At 39.6% G+C, this 20,790-nt stretch overlaps 1 protein-coding gene across 11 annotated transcripts in view; it reads left to right on the top strand.

Moving 5' to 3' along the window:
- FAT3 (FAT atypical cadherin 3) overlaps positions 1-20,790 on the top strand; it is a 708,211-nt gene that overhangs the window by 132,161 nt on the left and 555,260 nt on the right. For all 11 annotated transcript variants that reach the window (XR_004351132.1, XR_004351131.1, XM_032640647.1 and 8 more), the window contains exon 3: positions 9,285-12,590. Coding sequence is in view for 9 of the 11 variants with exons in the window: in XM_032640647.1 (XP_032496538.1) it covers positions 9,302-12,590 (3,289 nt within the window). In the remaining 2 variants the exon portion in view is untranslated. The remainder of the gene's footprint in view (positions 1-9,284; positions 12,591-20,790) is intronic.

Genomic DNA, 20,790 nt, shown 5'->3' with positions numbered 1-20,790 from the left:
GCTTTCCTGATGCCTGATTTTACTATGCAGAATACTCTTTTCCTTGAAGGAGACCCACTTTTAAAGGGGTACAGCAATTGGGATGGCTGAAAGGATGTTAACTTTTGGAAATAGGACAGACCGCAGGAATTAACACAGCAGTAAATATGGGTTGTGTCAGAACGTACTAAGCTAAGGGCTCAGAGAACACATTTCCCTTCAACTGCATTTTGCCCCCTAACTATTGGAATGAACACTGTTAAAAACAATTGTTCCATCTGAAACTATTTGGGTTCTTTTTTCTTTCAGGCAGTTATGCAAGAGTAAATGCTATTACTTGGAAAAGGCTCTTTTTTGCTTTTTTTTTTCTTCATTTAAAAAAAATCTTGAGCATAAGTGAACACTAATGTATTTACTCTTTGGTTTCTGCCAGCGAGGCCCACCAGAGAAAAATTGAAATCATGCATTTTTCTGGAACATTTTCCCAGACAGCCAAGCGTAGAAGCAAATTATATCCACTCCATACATTTTTTTTTCTCTTACCCCATGATGAATTTCTTTCTCCAGAGGGAAAAGTGATTTTTAAAAGGCTTGAACAACATGCTAATCTTCCTTCTTATAGCCCCTGGTTGAATTACCCCTGAATTTGAAGCATTTACTGATGAAATGATACTTGACATTAACCACTGTTGTATGGAAATATTTCTAGCACCTGGGGAGAAAATAAAGGAGGGTGTTCATAACACTGCCGCTGTGTGGCCTGAATCTTCCATTTTTCTCAGGACCAACTTGAATTACACTTGCTTCATGCTGACTGACTTTCCTTCTGAGAGACCACTCTTAGACAATAGAAAGATGTGGACAACTGGAAAAAATGAGAATTTACAGTATTATTATAGTGAAAAAGATTGGGTTTGGGTAACATTCTGAATGGCTGGTTGGCAGAGCCAACTGGAGGCTTTGGTTTGGGATTTGGTCCTTGTTCAGAATGACAGAAGTTGATATCTTATCCTTGTCAATGAAATACTCTTTTGCTTGTAAAACCCTGCTTAGGCTTGGGGCTCAAGTAGACAAGCACAATTTTCCAGAGAGGTGTGAAATATGAACTTGGTTTTAGGTTTTGCATCTCAGAATATTTTTGATTTGGCAAACTGCTTTTGATCATTGACTAAGTAAAAATAGATAATAAAAACTATGAAAATATAAGGATGATTATTTAACATTAATAAGGTTCTTCCCCTCATACCAGTCTTTGTAGCTCATAGGACTGTGAAAATTCTCTATTTGCCTTTTTTTTTTTTAATGAGAAAAGAAAATATACAGCACGCTATAGAACATGCAGCTTTTTCTTCAGTTGGAGAGCATGGAGATGTGTTTATATGACAAATAGTGAAGCAGTTTCTTTAGGGATAAGTCTCAGCTTAGTTGAAATGGGAAAACATACCCTGTGATATGGTGAAGAATAATGAACCAGTCTCAAGAATCTTGGGATTAGCCCTCACCTCCAAAGCTTTCCAGGCAGCTGTTTGACCTGTCTGAGCCACAATATCTAGCTTGGACTCAATCAGTGTTTCCCCAACAAAATATTGTTTCTTCTCCTGCTGGTGGTGGTATGGGGAGGGGGTAGGAATGGGGAGGAAATTCATGATCAAATACATTTTAGAAGGAGTGCATATACTATCCCTTGGGATCACAATTTACATAGTATGTCTGTGCATGCAATGAGAATTTCTGAATTCTGACCAAGTACCAAGGAACTTGACTTTTCCTAGTGTAAGTAGACAATACATATGGATTGTCCTTTCCTAGGGAGTTAACAAAGCAGGGCAAATTATTAGAGGTGACTAAGGAAGGGAGATGGGGAAAGTTTATTTTGGAGCATAGTAAAGGCTCCAAGAAGTTCTAAATTAAGAAATCTGTTTAGCTTTGTTCAACCAGCATTTCCTAAAACGTTTTTTAGTTGCATACCTATTTTCATATCATAGAATGATGTGTCATAGGACACAGTTTGGGAAATGGTGTACTATTTCTCCAAGGTGTCTAGGTTTAATGCCTATAATTCCTGATTTGTCCAATGCTCATTTTCATCCTCTCCCTGGAACATGTTGTGAAGTACACTGTCTAGACAGTGTACACTGGCTAGACAAGTCTCACTCGACAAAAATTTATTGAAGTTTGGCCTTTTCAAGTTAGATACTGTAAAAGAAGAAGAAACAAGGGAGCTTACTGTCCAGTATGTAATTTACAAACACACATAAGTAACTTTGATACAAGGAAGGCAGTGCTATCAGGAGGTGCATATAGATAAGCTACAGACAGTTTAGGGCAGTGGTTCTCAGAGTTCTGGTTGTCCCAAGACCAGCATCTCCTGCGAACTTGTCAGAAAAGAAATTCTCAGCCCCTACCCCAGACCAACGGATCCAGAATCTCTATGGTGGAGCCCTGCAATGTGAGCTTTAGCAAGTCCTACCATGTTTCCAACATTTTCTAAAGTTTAAGAATCTCAGTTTTAGATGTGGAGCTCACTTTTGGATGCAAGTGGGTATCTCCAGGATTGCTTCATAAAGTGTGAGGCATTTTAGCTAAATCTAAGAAGATGGAAAATAATTATAGGCATGAACAAGTAGAGACCTGTATTATAAAGGAAGCAATAGCAACGAGACAGATTCACAGTAGAGATCTGAGGTCTAATTTTAGCTTTTTTACTGGCGAGCTGTGTGACCTTGTCCAAATTACATAACCTCTCTTGGTGTGTTTCCTCAACTCTAAAACTGCGTTGTTGGATGAGACAATTTTATGACCCTTGTGGCTGTAAAACTCATTGGGTTTCCATGCCTCTGGTTTAGTATATCATAATGTCATCTGAATAATGGCATGACATGAATGATTTGTGACACAAATGCTTAGTATATTATCCTGTACACTCTCTAGCTACAATGATTTGTATTAAGAAAACTACACAGTAAACATTTTTTCTACTTTTCAGGCAGCCATTACCATCAGCCAGAGAGTAAAACTTTATTCCCAAGTGTGTCATACAGCCAGTCTATAACTGATTTCAGGAGCAAGGACCCAGAACATAAAGTAGTGCCATGAGGATGGTAATTTAAGCCATATTGAAATATGCTGCTCTAGAAGATAGGGCTTAGCAGTATCTGGCTGTGCTGGGGCTCATCATTGCAAGGAGAAATCCTGCTAGAACTTGTCAGGAATTAAAGGCCGAATCTGAGGACTAGGTCCCTAATGCAGCTATAGTTTCCTAAGTTTGAAAGTGTACACTCAGGAGTTGGGAATGAGTTACAGAGCCTTGGCAAGAACCCTTAGCCTGTGTTACCATGCAAAAGACCCCTCCCTGGCTCTGATCCCAACCCATGGCAGGAACCTGGGTCTGTGGAAAGGTATCTTTCCTATTAGGGATGGACTACCCCATGGATTGTCTTCCTCTTGACCCCTTATCTTCAGCCCAGTTTTCAGTTATTTTCTATTTCGTATCCCTTCTTCTGAACACCTTAATAATTATAGTGCCAGTACATATTTGTGAAACATTTACTGTGTGCCAGACACAGTTGTAAGCCTGTTTCATGAGAGTGGGAACTGGTATAATCCCTGTTTTAAAGATAAGGAAACTGAGACTTAAAAAGCTTTAAGTGGGGCTTCCCTGGTGGCACAGTGGTTGAGAGTCCGCCTGCCGATGCAGGGGACACGGGTTCGCGTCCCGGTCCGGGAAGATCCCACATGCCGCGGAGCAGCTGGGCCCGTGAGCCATGGCCGCTGAGCCTGCGCGTCCGGAGCCTGTGCTCCGCAACGGGAGAGGCCATAACAGTGAGAGGCTTGTGTACAGCAAAAAAAAAAAAAAAAAAAAAAAAAAGCTTTAAGTGTTACCCCAAAGTCACCCAGCCAGTAAGTGGCAAACCTCTATTCAAGTCAGATATCTCTGACCTTTGGGTCTCATGGAGTGATCCTTTACTTTTCGTAAAGAAGACATCCTTTCCTTTCCCTTCAATGTGGCTTCTCTTGTTGGAAAAAAAAATGTCACCGAAGGTTGTAAATTTCCTCTATTATCCCTCTCTTGTGACTCACAGATTTTGCCCTCTCTAAAAACTGCCTTAGTTAATGATATTAATAGCCAGCAGTTGTATACTTACCACGTGCCATGGACTATTTTAAGTGCTTTATATTTATTAACTCAAATCCGATTTGGTAGGCAGTATCATTCTCATTGTGTAGTTGAAGAAACTGAGGCACAGACAGGTTAAATAGCTTACCCAAGGTCACACAGCTACTAAAGAGCAGTGCTAGGGACGTCCCTGGTGGCGCAGTGGTTAAGAATCCACCTGTCAATGCAGGGGACACGGGTTCGAGCCCTGGTCTGGGAAGATCCCACATGCGGCGGAGCAACTAAGCCCGTGTGCCACAACTACTGAGCCTGCGCTGTAGAGCCCATAAGCTACAACTACTGAGCCTGCGAGCCACAACTACTGAAGCCCGCGTGCCTAAAGCCCGTGCTCCACAACAAGAGAAGCCACCGCGATGAGAAGCTCGCGCACCGTAGTGAAGAGTAGCCCCCAATGTCTGCAGCTAGAGAAAGCCCGTGTGTAGCAACGAAGACCCAACACAGCCATAAATAAATAAATAAATACATTTGTTAAAAAAAAAATAATAATAAAGAGCAGTGCTGGGATTCAAACCAGGCAGTCATGCACCAGAGTGTGTTCTAGAACCAGTGTACACAGAGCGTTTGTGTAGGTTTCAGACACAGTCGCAGCACACCTGAGCCGTGACTGACCTTCCCTTTGCAGTTTGAACATAAGGCATCTTCGTCAAGGATGCCTGTAAAGGGGTGGCCCTTCAGAGACTGACTTTGTTCTTTGTTTCACAGGCTGTCATAGCACATTCCCCAAGCATCATCTCTGGCTTACAAAACCCTTTGAAAATCTGTAAGATATGAAGAGATGGAGTAAAAATAGAATGCTTTTCTAAGATGCTGTTTCTACTGTTCAGATATCCCAGCTGTTTAAAGAGGCCAGCTTACTGATGGCAAAATACAGCTTCCTCAGGTTACCTAAGCAAGTAGAGGCACTCCAGGACTCCACTGAGTCAAGGCAGTCCCAGAGAGGTGGCCTTTGTAAGAGCTGAGGTCTGTGGTATTTTTTCATCCCTGGAAAGAAAATCCGCATGCCCTTTTACATCCCAGGCTAAGATCCCCTCTGAGTGGGCAGGGCTGGATGGTGAGGCATGCTGGACTGCTTCTGGAAAATAAATGTCTCGAAGATTGATGAGTTGATGATCTCTTTGGAGATGATACCAAAAATTATTGATTATGTTACTAAGTCGTAGAAAATAGGCTCTGAGGTTGGGAACTAAGTGCTTTCTTTAAAATAATCCAGAAGCAGTAAAATAAATCAATGTGCAGAGCTTCTCAAACACCATCACTATCATATTGGCTTCACAGATAGCTTGGCTTCAATATGGAAAAAACAGGACTCTTTTTTTAAGAAAACATCTTAACAGTCATCTTGGCATACTAAAAAAAGGAAGCCAAAAACTAATTCTAGTACTTACTTTGCAGAATTTTAAAGAATTTCTCACTTCTAGCACTTGTTTATTTTCTAAACTGATGGAGAAAACTTCAAGGGTTTGAAATAATTTGTGCCATATAAGACTTTTTTTTTTTTTCAAAAATTAAGATACCAAAACCTCATGAGATATTTTTTGGTTTTAACAACTGAAGCCAACAATTCAATCCTGCTCAAGTTTTTTGGAGTAAATCCAAATTTCAGAGCACAATAATACGGTTCCATTTCAGCGTGGTTTGAAGTCTTTTCATTTGCATTTAAGACCATTGGTTCTGCTTTATAAGAAAAGTATTCCAGCAGTGTATCTTGCTGAAAGAAAAACTCAGTACGCAAAAGTACTGATTTTCAAATAGTTAACATGAATGATGTTTTTCATATTATGACAACATTCTGTGTTTTGAAGGATTCACCAGAAGGGTTTGTAAAAGTAACTGTCCCCCAGGGCACTTCAGCGTTTACTTATAAACAGTTAACTACTTAGAGGAGGCAATAACACCAGGGAGACTGATAAGATGTCAGAAAACAAAGATGGCTGCAAAATGTTGATAAACCACAGCGCTAAAATTGTAATATAACTCAAAGGAAAACTAATTCAGTTGACACACATTTCCATTTGGTATCAGCTTGAACCTGGGAGATCTGAGACCTCATGTAAGGGAATCTCGTCCTCTTTATGGGCCTCAGTTTCCTCATCTGTAAACTCAAGAGATTGAAACAGATGTTCTTTAAGGCTCCTTTGAATCAGTATAATTTCTTGATTCTGTTTCCTGAAGTAAGATGTGCTTATTTTGGGGATTTGGAAACTGAGCATGTTAAAGGCTTCTGGGCCTCTATTTACTTCTGTACCTTAATATTCTGTTCAGCAAACCAGTATTGTATGCCTCCTACGTGGTATGTGGTTGCTGGTACATGCCGGACTGCATGCTGGGAAGAGAGTGGTGCCCAAGTTCGGCTCATCCCATCAGGTTTCCTTCAATCTGGACTTTGGGTGGGGATGGGAGACAGACTAAGAAAACTTCAATTGAACTGAATTTACCATTGGAATGGTTTTCTTCTCTGGTGATCAAAGAGTCCAGACTCCTTGGGCTAAGTATTGGTGAAACCCCAGGAGTGCCCTGGGTGTAGACTAGTGAGTGGGAAACGAGGCAGAAACTTGCTTTGTATGTCCCTGGAGATGCTGGGAGTAACCTGTTTGCTACCTTAAGAGAGTGCACATTCCTTCGGTCATCCCCTTATAAAAACCTTGTCTCCTTCCACTGTGTTCATAGTGAACCTTAAAATACCTCTTCTGCTTTGGAGCATTCTCAGATGATGAAATAAAAGAATTTCATGAGTCATACGGGTTCTTATCAAAGCTTCTGCTGGTTTCTATCTGTGGTCTCTACAGAGGGCTCTGTCACTCCCATCTTTCAGCTGAGTGTCTTCCACGGAGAGGCACCTCCAGTCGCACTGGTCCCCTGGGGTTCACTCTCCTGAACCTTCTGCATCCAGTCTGCTGCTTTGCACAGAACTTAGCACATGGGGCATTTCCAAAGGACAGCCAGCCAGAGGAACTGCATATGAAATTAACTTCTTTTATAAAAAGTCATCCCATCTTTCTGCTTTTCATTTTTATTGTCTATTCTGCTTACAAAATCCGTATAATAAACTGTACTCTTTCTACCCACCTACTCAGTGTTTCCTTGGTACTTCACCGGGTGACAGCAGCAAGGCATAGTTCCTCCTCAGTTGGAACCAAGCAAATGCAGGCCCAGAATTTCACTTATGAGAGTCTCCTGTAAGGCAGAGTTGGGGGGAAGAAAATGAGAAAGTGTATGGGGTGTGGAGAGAGTGTGCTACTAGGAAAATGAGGTTTGATGTTCTCATCCAAAAAAGGGTATAATAGCATGTGTCTTGCCAACCTTGGATATTTTTATAAACTACAAAGATATCTTTGTAGATGCTAAACTTCCATAGGGGATTTTTTAGCTTGCAGCCAGTGATTGCAATTAGTTTAAACCCAGAATGGAGATCATCAAATAGAGAGGACGTGTGGGTTTTATGCTTTTCCATCAATGATAAATACTGACTAGTTCAACAGAATGAAATTATGTCATATGTGCTTCTAGGGAACCTTGACTATTTCATTCTTGCTTATAGATAATTTAGGAAGAACGGTGGTGTGATAGGAAAAAGCATGGCTTTTAGAGCAAGGAAGACCAGGGTTCGAGATCCTGCTCTGCTACTTACCAGCTGGGAGACATTGGTTGGGCCAGTGTTTCAACCAAGTGGGTTAACTTTTCTTTCAGTTTTCTAACATGGAGTTGGGTGAAATCGTACTTAGGGTGTTGTGAGGATTAAATGTAACAAAAGGGCTAAGTCACAGTGTGCCGGCTAAAGGATTCATTTCCTATCTCCTCTTCTCTCCCATTCTGTTTCCTATAGAAGAGATGGAGAGAGGAAATGGGAGGGTCCGGTGAATATGTCTTGGTGGAAGAACTAATACATTTGGTTGTTCTAAAAATCTGAGCCATCATGGTATAAATAGGCTTAGCTCTTCCCTGTTAAATAGCATTTCCCCTCTCTATTTTTAAAGCACTTGACAGATTTTAGAGTTAAAATAGGAAAATGGTTTGATAATCTACATAGTCAGAGCTGTGGTGACTTGGAAATTTAATAGTGGCTGATAAAAATAATTGGAAGTAATTCCTTCAGTTGCTCTTAAGAAAATAAATCTCTTGTCATTCTTTAAATTTTTCTTGCACAAAATCTTTCTTACCTCCCTTGTCCTTAGTGGCACAGTCGACTTGTGAATATCGCTTAGCTCATGCAACTGCTTAGGGATGGTCCTTCCTGCTTTGTTTGTTACATGCTGTTTTGTTCATCCTCATGGTAGTAGATTATGCCTGAATCTTGATCAGTTTAAAAGTCGACACAACAGAAGATGGTGATACCTTGAAAACATTTCTTTAAAGATCATAGTTATAAAAGTAATTACACAACCATAGATGAACAATGTTAACTGAAGAAATATTAGAAAATGCAAAGATGCCCCCAAACCCACAACACAGTTAATTCATTTTAAATGTAAAAATGCACTTGTATATATAAATGTTTAAATAATAATAGAATGATATCATATATACATTCTGTTTTATGATTTTTTAAATTTAGCATTACATCTTACTTCATCAGAAAATATACATCTTTTTATCATTATTTATTTTTTATCATTATTTTTAATGGCTTCATAGTATTTTGTTTTATGAAATGTGCCACAAATTAATTGCTTCTCTATTGATAAGCAGTTAATATCGTTTCAATCTTTTGTATTTTAAACTGTGCTCTAAATGTACAATTGTATAATTATTTCCATAGGATAATTGCCTAGAAGGTAATTTTATGTCAGAGGTAAATGCACTTTTTAAGGCTTCCAGAACATATTTCTAAATTGACCTTCAGAATGCAAGAAATCTTCTACCAATAAACAATGCTATCAGCAGTGTAAAAGTGTCATATAAAAAAAATCAAATAAGGTAAATTTAAATCCTAGTAGTTTTGAATTCCTTGTGGTATTCCATCTAGTAGTGGTAAGGATTCGAATTTTTTTTTCTCATATTGATGTTTTAGTAAAAAGATTTTATAATAAAGTTTTTAAAAAGCACTCTTTCATAACCGTTATTTCCTGTTCCTTCTCCCATGTTCCTCTAGGTTAATGTATCTTTTGTCTCTTTCTTTTTCCCCCTCCAGGATGGAAGTATGATGTGATGGATATAACTATGGGATACTGTGTAGGTACACGGCCTCCCTCTTGCCTCATCCTCCTGCTTCTCAAGCTTTTGGCCACTGTCTCTCAGGGGCTGCCGGGGACCGGGCCCCTTGGCTTCCACTTCACACATTCCATTTATAATGCTACCGTGTATGAGAACTCGGCAGCAAGGACCTATGTCAACAGCCAGAGTAGAATGGGCATCACCTTAATAGATCTGTCCTGGGATATCAAATACAGAATAGTGTCTGGAGATGAAGAAGGCTTTTTCAAAGCAGAGGAAGTCATCATTGCAGATTTCTGTTTTCTCAGAATAAGAACTAAAGGTGGCAATTCTGCCATATTGAATAGGGAAATTCAGGACAATTATTTATTGATAGTAAAAGGTTCTGTTCGAGGAGAAGATTTGGAAGCATGGACTAAAGTGAGCATACAGGTTTTAGATATGAATGATCTGAGACCCTTATTTTCACCCACAACCTACTCTGTTACAATCGCAGAAAGCACACCTTTAAGGACTAGTGTTGCCCAGGTGACAGCAACAGATGCAGATATCGGTTCCAATGGAGAATTCTACTACTACTTTAAGAACAAAGTTGATCTCTTTTCAGTTCACCCCACGAGTGGTGTCATCTCTTTAAGTGGACGATTAAATTATGATGAAAAGAATAGGTATGATCTGGAAATTTTGGCTGTGGACCGGGGGATGAAGCTCTATGGGAACAATGGAGTGAGCAGTACTGCAAAGCTTTACGTTCACGTTGAACGAATAAATGAGCACACTCCAACTCTCCACGTGGTCACTCATGTGCCCTTCTCACTGGACAAAGAGCCCATATATGCGCTGGTGACCGTGGATGACCTAGATGAAGGAGCCAATGGAGAGATTGAGTCTGTTTCCATTGTGGCTGGGGATCCTTTAGATCAATTCTTCCTGGCTAAGGAAGGAAAGTGGATGAATGAGTACAGGATTAAGGAGAAGAAGCAGGTTGACTGGGAGAGCTTTCCCTATGGCTACAATCTCACTCTTCAAGCCAAAGACAAGGGGTCACCTCAGAGATTTTCCGCAGCAAAGGTAGTCCACATTGCCAACCCCAAAAGAGACACTGTCCCAGTTAGGTTTGAAAAAGAAACGTACGATGTGAGCATTAGTGAATTTTCCCCTCCTGGTGTCGTGGTTGCTATAGTAAAATTAAGTCCCGAACCTCTAGACGTGGAATACAAATTATCCCCTGGAGAGGATGCACAGTACTTCAAAATTAATCCTCGGTCAGGTCTGATCGTCACAGCACAGCCCCTGAATACCATTAAGAAGGAGGTTTATAAACTAGGGGTGACAAATAAAGAAGGGGATTTAAAAGCACAAGTCACCATCAGCATAGAGGATGCGAACGATCACACCCCAGAATTTCAGCAGCCACTGTATGATGCTTTTGTGAATGAAAGTGTTCCAGCGGGAACAAGCGTTTTGACAGTTTCAGCTTCCGATAAGGATAAAGGAGAAAATGGGTACATCACCTATAGTATTGCCAGCTTGAATTTGTTGCCATTTGCCATTAACCAGTTTACAGGTGTTATTAGCACAACTGAAGAATTGGATTTTGAATCCTCTCCAGAAACATACAGGTTCATTGTCAGAGCCTCTGACTGGGGTTCGCCATACCGCCATGAAAGTGAGGTCAATGTGACTATTCGAATAGGAAATGTCAATGACAACAGCCCTCTCTTTGAAAAAGTGGCTTGCCAGGGAATTATTTCCTCTGACTTTCCAGTTGGGGGCCATATCACAGCTGTCTCAGCGATCGATATCGATGAACTGGAACTTGTAAAGTACAAAATCATCTCTGGAAATGAACTTGGTTTCTTTTATTTAAACCCAGACTCTGGTGTATTGCAGCTTAAAAAGTCACTGATGAATCCTGGAATTAAAAATGGAAATTTTGCCCTTAGGATTACAGCCACCGATGGGGAGAATTTTGCGGATCCTATGTCTGTTAACATTTCAGTCCTGCACGGGAAGGTGTCTTCAAAGAACTTCAGTTGCCGAGAAACTCACGTGGCTCAGAAGCTGGCAGAGAAACTACTCATTAAGGCCAAAGCAAATGGGAAGCTGAATCTGGAAGATGGATTTCTGGACTTTTATTCAATTAATAGGCAGGGGCCACATTTTGACAAGTCATTTCCTTCTGATGTGGCCGTGAAGGAGAATCTGCCAGTTGGTGCTAACATCCTGAAGATTAAAGCCTATGATGCCGACTCTGGCTTCAATGGAAAGGTGCTATTTACAATATCCGATGGGAATACGGATAGTTGTTTTAATATTGATATGGAGACCGGGCAGCTTCAAGTCCTTATGCCCATGGATCGAGAACACAGAGACCTCTATCTCCTTAATATCACTATCTATGACTTAGGTAATCCACAAAAGTCTGCGTGGAGGTTGCTCACCATCAATGTGGAGGATGCTAATGACAATAGCCCGATTTTTCTTCAAGACAGTTACTCAGTTAACATTCTTGAAAGTTCAAGTATTGGCACTGAGATTATTCAAGTGGAAGCCAGAGACAAAGACTTGGGTTCTAATGGTGAAGTGACTTACTCAGTCTTGACAGATACACAGCAGTTTGCCGTCAATAGCTCCACTGGAATCGTGTATGTAGCTGATCAGTTGGACCGGGAATCCAAAGCAAACTACTCTTTAAAAATAGAAGCCAGAGACAAGGCAGAAAGTGGCCAGCAGCTGTTTTCGGTTGTCACCCTGAAGGTTTTCTTGGATGATGTCAATGACTGCTCCCCGGCTTTCATTCCCAGTAGCTATAGTGTGAAGGTTCTTGAAGATCTCCCCATTGGCACTGTCATTGCTTGGCTGGAGACCCATGACCCAGACCTGGGACTGGGGGGTCAAGTGCGCTATTCTTTGGTCAATGATTATAATGGGAGATTTGAAATAGATAAAGCAAGTGGCACCATCCGCCTGAGCAAAGAGCTCGACTATGAAAAGCAACAGTTCTATAACCTCACCGTTCGGGCCAAAGACAAAGGGCGGCCTGTCTCTCTGTCATCCGTTTCCTTTGTTGAGGTGGAAGTGGTGGACGTCAATGAAAACCTCCATACTCCCTATTTCCCAGACTTTGCTGTTGTTGGATCTGTAAAAGAAAACTCACGGATTGGAACAAGTGTGCTGCAGGTTACTGCCCATGATGAGGACTCCGGGAGGGATGGAGAGATCCAGTACTCCATCAGGGATGGCAGTGGTCTTGGAAGGTTCAACATAGATGACGAGAGTGGTAAGTTTCATATTTTGTGCAAGAATTACTGTTTCTCTTCTCATGAATTGTCAACATGGGAAAAGTGAATGGCTATTCTTGCACTCAAACGGAATGACAAATGAGGTTGCATTTGTTGCAGAGGTGATGCAAGTAAAAGCTTTTCCGTAGAATGCATTGACTTGTAAGAAAACCTGTTTATACAGTGATAGCCAGTGGTTTTCAGTGGGAGTCCCTGGTTTTTGTTTTTCTTGTTCAGCGTTGCCATCACCGGGTTATCTTTCAATAAGTGTAAATAATTGTCACCTCTGTTGAGTGCACTTCTGACCTTCACTAAATTAAGGGCCCTGATAAAGTAAATTACATTTGAATTGGCTTTAAATTAGAAGTGTGAAATGGATTTTCAAATGGATCTTATATACCAGTGTTTCCCTTTATAGTAAGGCTTTTCTAAAGTGATATTGCATTAGTTGCTTGGTCTCTTGTGTTTCCCAGGCACATCTGGCCCTTGAATGACAGGCATTTGCACTGCATCGGCCCCATTAACGCATGGAGGCAACCTTCTACAAATGTTTTCGTGATAGACTGGAGGAGGCACGTTGTGGCTTTTATTTATTTAAAAAATGGTTTTAAGATTTTATCTGTAAGGATTTACCTTTCACAGAAACACTTTAAAATATGGGACAAAATAGTCCCAATATTTTCGTTGTCCCCTACCTGTTTATTTATACACTGTCATAGATACAGGTATAGATTTTATTTCTATCCTTATTATTGTCATTATTTGCCTTTAAATGTACAGGTGCTTAGACACGCGCTTGTGTGTGTGTGTGTGTGTGTGTGTGTGTGTGTGTGTGTGTGTGTATTCCTTGATCAACACAGTGCCTTTTTCTAATCTTCTCTAGATTGTACACATCTCAAGACAGGGACTGTGTCTTCTCTATTCCTGTGTGAATGGTACTATTAGCACTTTACAGTTTGGGGGCACATTTGTATCCAGTAAATCATGTTGTACAACACTCACAGGGTGTTTTGTTCCCAGGAATGATGATGAAGAAAACAGATAGTGGGAAGGTGTCATCATAGGGATGCTAGTTGTACATTAATTATACTAGAAAAAGGGTTTGAGAAGGTATTAAATATTGGATGGGAGTTACAAAACTGTGTATACTGTCAAAAATTTAAACTGTAATTTTTTTGTATAAATGGTTTCTCATTTTGGCTAGTGTAAAGTGTAAAATTGATCTCCATAGCCATAATGAAGGAAAAGGTAAATGTCAAGAAAACTGGGTTCTGATGTAGCCATATACTCTATCTTATTATATATGGCTTGTCATTTGATTAGAATATATTTTTACCTTTGAGGTACAAAATGAGAAAGAAAAAGTAGTAACCTTTACTGGGTGTCTATTCTATGCTAATACTTTACTATTAATAATAATGACTTCATTGAGTACTTGCAATAGGCGACACACCATATGAAGGGTTTTAGAGTCGGGTCTTATTTAATTCTCCCAACAGCCCCTCCAGAACTAATACTCATCAACTCATGAACTGATGTTCAGAGAAGATACCTAGTTTCAAGTTTAGCTCTGAGTAACTGCAGTATACACTGCTGTCTCACATCTAAAGACAAGTATGGGCTTCCTTGCATGTTCCTAGATACACATGAATTTGGTGTTGATCTAAAATCTGTAAGACAATAAAGTCTTAAACGGGTTTCAAAGTCCTTACAATCCTGGACTTGTTGGCTGATGGCACCAGCCATTAATCACCTTCCTTCTTCCTCACAGTCCCATTGTTTGTGTGGCTCTTCAGTGTGAGAAGCTTACCTTTGGGACTCAGGTGGATGTAGGTAGGTAGGTCAACAGGAAGGTGTCAGGCTGAATCATTAACAACTGCAACCTTCATGACTACATCAAGCCACAATGAGTTGTTTTCATTAGTTTCATCTTGGTGTAGCTTAATGCAGAGAAGAGCAGGTGCAATTTGGTGAGAGTGGCCTAGATTTTCCATGTTTGTACCATGCTATTTTGTTCTCATCTTGAGTGTTATTTCAGAAAATGTGTGTATAGTCATCTGATGATGTAGCTGCTTTTATAATTCTTTACATAAATAGAAATTATTTTTATTGAAGTATAGTTGATTTACAATGTTGTATTAGTTTCAGGTGTACAGCAAAGCAATTCAGTTATATATATATATGTGAGTGTGTATGTATATATGTGTGTATATATATACATATTCCTTTTCAGATCCTTTTGCATTATAGGTTATTTGAAGATATTGAGTATAGTTCCCTGTTCTATATAGTAGGTCCTTGTTGTTTATCTATTTTATATATAAAATTTATCCTAACTTATTAGGATAATTTATCCTAATTTATCCTAATTTATCCCTACTCCCTTTCCCCTTTGGTAACCATAAGTTTGTTTCCTACGTCTATGAGTCTGTTTCTGCAACTCCCTACTTTGCATTATTCCCTTATATTCTGGATTGTATAAAATAAGTTTTGCCATGAGTGATGATAATTCCATTTTCATTTTGACATTGCTTTGTGACTTAAAAATCTCTTTTCTTATGACATCAACTCCCTTGGGGTAACAAATAGCTAAGAGCGTTGTGCAAACCCACATACCCATTAGAGGATTTAGATCTAGAACCAGCTCTCCTCAGTCCTAACTCAGTGCTCTTTTCTTTGGATTCATTACCCATGTTTCTGATTTACTTTCCTAGAGAATTATTCATTTTTAAAACCATAGTGACTATTTCTTTTCTTCCTTTTTCGAATTTTATTTTATTTTTTTATACAGCAGGTTCTTATTAGTTATCTGTTTTATACATATTAGTGTATATATGTCAATCCCAATCTTTTCCTCCTTTTTATTTCATTTTGTTTCCCTCTTTTAGGAAGCAAAACTATCTTTTTCTCTAGGTTAGAGGAAAAAAGTTTCAACTTAATGTTGAAATCTTTATGAAGATTATAATTTCCATATGGTAATATTCTTAACCATCTTCCTTCTGTCTCACTTCTTGCAGATTTTAACATCCCAGCCCAAAAAGCTGATGAGGAATGATTGCCTGGACTTGTGCCATGGGGATGCTAGGGTTAGGGAGAAGTTTGGCAAATGTATGTCCAACAAGAGAAGCCATCACCATGGCGCTACTGGGTTTGTGCTACTGTCGAATGATCAATCAGCTCTTTGCTTCCCAGCTCTAAAAATCATGGCTTGAGCTGCTGGTAGAATGAGCGGTTGTTTAGCCCTACAGCTGTTACTGGGTCTTAAGTTTGGACTCTGTTGTTTCATATGACCCCTTGGGTATAATAAAATGGCCTAAAGTTGTTGGGGTTTTCGTCTTTCAAGAACCTTAAGTCATCCGGCAATGGCTCTGTCATGGCTTGCCTTGTTTAATGGGTCTAAACTTATGCATGCACATGAATCAGCTGGAGAGTTTGTCAGCAATGCAGATCCCCAGGACTGATTCCCAAAGATTCTGATTCAGTTGGTCTGGGGTAGGAGGTGAGGGATCTTCATTCAAGCACTCCAAGTGGTCCTTCTGTGTGTGGTTCAGAAACACTACCCTAAATTTACCTGGGCTCCTTAGAGTGTGTCTATCAGATTATATCTTTTCTGTAAAATCCTGTTCCTTATTCTTTGGAAAGGCAGGGAATTGAGCTCATATTTTAGATAAGTTTCTTTTCTAGTCAAGTTTTCCAATCCAAATAAATTTTCTGTTATTCATTAGTGGTGATAGTTTTCTGAATGCCTTCCCAATGGATCAAAATCTATTTCTGTGCTTCAGTAATTGCAGTGCTCCTGTTTTGTGAGACAGCTTATGCTGGGATTAGTTGATCCATTTAGTAGTTTTATGTTCTTGACCTTTTTGGAGCTCAGTGAACAAAACCATACCTTTGAAATTCTTTACCATGCATGGGCATTTAATAAATGTTTAATAATGTTCACAGTAAATGGATTAACTGAGGGGCCCCCAACTACAGTGGATTTGATGACAATTTAAATGACCAGTCTGGAAGATGCAATTTAATCTTTTTTTTCCTTCACAAAGAACGCATTCTTATTCTTTGACATAATAGGAATGCATATTCTTGACTACTCAGAAGTTTTAGAAGGTTTATACAGAACACACTGTACATTGTAAACCGTGGTTTTCTATTAGATTCTTTTGTAAACTGCAAACTTGAACAATGACTTCACTGTTTTATTTACCTGGTGTTAAAGAAGTATTTAATCCAGATAAACAATTTCCAGTTTAGCACATTAATCATGGGTAATTAGGAAGATATTTTACCATCCGTTATTACTAATTATATTATTGCTTCCATTTATCAAGTACCTATTGTGTGCTAAGCACTATGCCAGGTGCTTTGTGGGTACTTTCTAGTTGTCATAGTAATCCATCAGGTGAGGTTCAGTGAGGTTTGCCCAAACAGGGTCAGGCATCTGGAAATTGTTAGAACTGGATGCTCTAGTGCAATTGACTCCAAATCTCAGGTCAGTTCCCCTCTTTTCCACTGCAGTGTGCCATAATAACCTTGCTAAGCATACATATTAGTTAGATTTTTTTCGTATTATTACTGTATAACAAACAATCACAAAATTTCAGTGGCTTATAAAAGCAGAGATTTTTTTCTTCTTGCTCTTAAGTCTGGGAAGACAGTTGAAGTTGTTGCAGGCTGTAGATTGAGTTACGATTTGTTCTACATGTGTTTCCTACTTCAGGACCCAGGCTGAAGGGAGTACTCACTGTCTGGGATGTAGTGTTCTCAAAGTCAGATCAGGAGTGCAAGAGGCTGATGGAAGTTTGTGGTGCCTCTGCTCAAGACTGGCCCACATTCCATTGGCCAAAGAAGGTCTTGGGGCCAAGTTCAACATTGATGTGGGGTAGAGAGTAGTACTTCTCTTACAGAGGGAGGGAGGAAGAGGAATGAATAATTACTGAATAATTAGTAATAATAATTACTGAATAATAATACAGCCTAACATAGCATGTGACAGCTCTCACTATTGTCTTCATAACTTAACATTAGTTGGACACTACCTTTGTGGAAGGCACTGGGACAGGCAGTGGTGACACAGAGAGCTACAAGTATCAGACCTGGGCCTTCTATAGTGGGACCAGGATCTTTCAAGCTCTCCAGTGTTGAGATGCTGTACTTGATCTTCTATAGGGAGAAAGAGTCACTTCAACTGGTGGCCAGGGAAAGAATAAATACATAGAGCTTTTATTTATTTAGTTCAACTGAAGAATGTTTACTGGCTGCCAGTGCTGAGACTAATACTCTTTTATCTGCAGAGTAATAATTAGAGTCAAGTGTGGGTGGATGAAAACCAAGAACGGGAAAATTTGTATTGTTAGAAATTTGAGAAGCTTTTGTCATTGCAGAAATCGGATGTCCCAACCCAGATATTTTAAAAGGTGGGTAATATCCGTAGGATCATGTTTCTTGCATAATGTCATAAAATACAAGCTTCCCTTTTCTGATATTCAGAGGCACCAGAAATCATATTTTATCTTACTGTCTTACTGTTTCTTACTGAAATCATATTTTATCTTACTATCTTACTGTTAATCTTTCCAGTTTCTTCTCCCCAAACTTTCCTGTTCAACTCCTTTTTGACAGTTTGAGGTGTAAGGCAGATGCTACTCGGCGACTTTGGTGCAATTCATGATGATTCCAAACTAAATGGTGTCGCCCATCCTCATTCTTTTTTCAAGGTGGTATTTTGTCTCTACCCGTCTAGGTCAAAAGAGAATCACTGAATTTTGGCTCAAAATTTACCCCTGGGACCAGAGCAAGGAAAGGAGAGGAATGAAGTTATGATCAAGTGACAGCAGAAACTTTTCTCGGCTCTGGATTTTTAACCTTAGCTCTAGACTTCTTGATCATAATTATTTGAGAGAAATATAACGTTCCCGGAGGAGCCCTGAACACTCCATAACATTCAGATAAACATAGTAGTTGTCATGTAAATCAGGCCAGAGAGAGGATTAGATGCTTCTGGAAAATAATGAAGAGCATGTTTTTATTACTCTTTTCAGCACGTGCCTCCTTCTTGACCTTTTTTCTTAACTGTTGGCCGAAGGCAGTTTAGGTTTTAATAGAAGACTGTTGGTTCGAATCTGTAATTATGTCTGCCTTGTATATCAACTTTGAGCTGCTGTTGTCCCTAGGTAACTAGTAAATGATAAAACTAGTGACCAGCATAAAGACGAAATCCAAATAGGGTGGCAAGCCAACAACCTAGAAACTTGTGTGGTCTTTTCTCTGAAATCAGTCTTGTTTTATATATATATATATATATATATATATATATATATATATATATATATATATATAATTTTTTTTTTTTTGCGGTACGCGGGCCTCTCACTGTTGTGGACTCTCCCGTTGCGGAGCACAGGCTCTGGACGCGCAGGCTCAGCGGCCATGGCTCATGGGCCCAGCCGCTCCACGGCATGTGGCATCTTCCCGGACCGGGGCACGAACCCGTGTCCCCTGCATCGGCAGGCGGACTCTCAACCACTGCGTCACCAGGGCTCTTCCTTTTATATTTTAATAATAGAAGTTTCCCATGGCTTACCTGGCCCTTCATGCCGGCGTCATGATTTCCTCAGTGCCAAGTGTTACTGAATTATATTTACTTCTTCAGTTAACAAAGAATGAAATTTCAGAGGCCTAGTAAGCAGAGGTTACAAAAACAATCAAATGCTTGCTTCATGTATTAGTGGCTCTCCAGAAGGTAGTGGGATAAATTTATAGCCTTCTGTGACTTCGGATAGCTTGCGTCTCATTTCAGTCTCCTAAAAATGTTTTTTCGGCAGGTGTTTTATATGCATGTTGAAGGATACTTTCATTTATCGTTACATTTGGAAGGTTTATAGAGTTTGCTAAATATTTATGGGATGCCGCTACATTCACAGTGTTTCATTGAAAAGAAAATGAAAATGAAAATGGGCTGCAGCCTGTAGTTTTAGCTTGCCAGTTTTTATGAACGCATGTCTTATCGACAGACAATCTACAAAGAGTTGTGTGTGGGATTCAATTCAACTTATATTAAATTCTGGGCACTGGTATACAATGATTGAATATAATAGGACTCTCCAAATTTTCCCATTGGACATTGGAGGACTTAGTAGCTCCTCTAGGGCCACACCCTTTGTGATTAAGTTAACCGATTTTCATTTACGTAGCATAGTTAATATTCGAGTTGCTTTTAAAAAGCAGCATGCTAGTGAGAATAGTACCAAGTAAAAATAATATATTGAAGAGGAAATGTCTTGAGTCAAAAGGTGAATAAATGTTGAAGGAATGAAGATAAGAATTTGAGGTACACACACACCAGCATACACACACACACACAAACACACACACGTTATGGTAAAAACATAAAGGCTTTGTGGTTTAGCCCCAAGATCTATAAAATAGAGCTTAAACCATTTTCAGTTTTTCCCCACATTCTTAAAAGTCTGCCTCTTTGCTCTCGCAGCTTCTCTGCTCCCTGTTTTCCTCATCCTCCACCTCTTCCTTCTCTACTTGCCACAGTTATAGCGCACAGATTCTCTGCAGGCACAGTGCTTTGCACTGAAGAAGATGCATAGGTGATTAAGTCAAGGATGGGTAGTAGAGATAGAAAAGCATGTAATTGCAAACCGTGGGGTACCCAAGTGACACAACGTAAGTGAGTGCCTTGTGCTGGCCATTCATCACGTCCACTGCGGCCTTAGCATCACCCTTTGGCACAGTGGGATGATTTTTACAAATTCCAGTTAGAGACAAGGCAGTCTGAGAGATAACCAGGGCATTAAAGTCAGTTGATGATGATATATAAGCAAGGCTTAATTGTCAAGGAATGCATAACCCCAGAAATGGATCCAGGTTCTGTGAGGCTTAAAGCTCATGCAATTTGGTGTGCCTGCTTTGAGAAAAATTATAAAAAGTATGACTAAAAAAATCTTTGTATTTGTTTAGAATGAGGAAAGAAATCACAGTAACTCATGAGTTTGAAAGCCAACAAACACAAATATCACAAAGCTCAGGAAAAATATAATATTTTGTTGATTGTCTAACACACCTTTCTAATACTTATTTCCCCTGCATTTTTTGGTTGCCTTTTTTCTTTGATTGCCTCTTGTAGGATAATAATCTTGTAATTGTTTCTATAAAAAGTGCAGAAAGATTATTTTTCCTCCAACGTGG

The sequence above is a fragment of the Phocoena sinus genome, chromosome 8 (assembly GCF_008692025.1).
Source record: "Phocoena sinus isolate mPhoSin1 chromosome 8, mPhoSin1.pri, whole genome shotgun sequence".
NCBI lineage: Eukaryota > Metazoa > Chordata > Mammalia > Artiodactyla > Phocoenidae > Phocoena > Phocoena sinus.
This window is presented reverse-complemented; position numbering and strand designations above follow the sequence as displayed.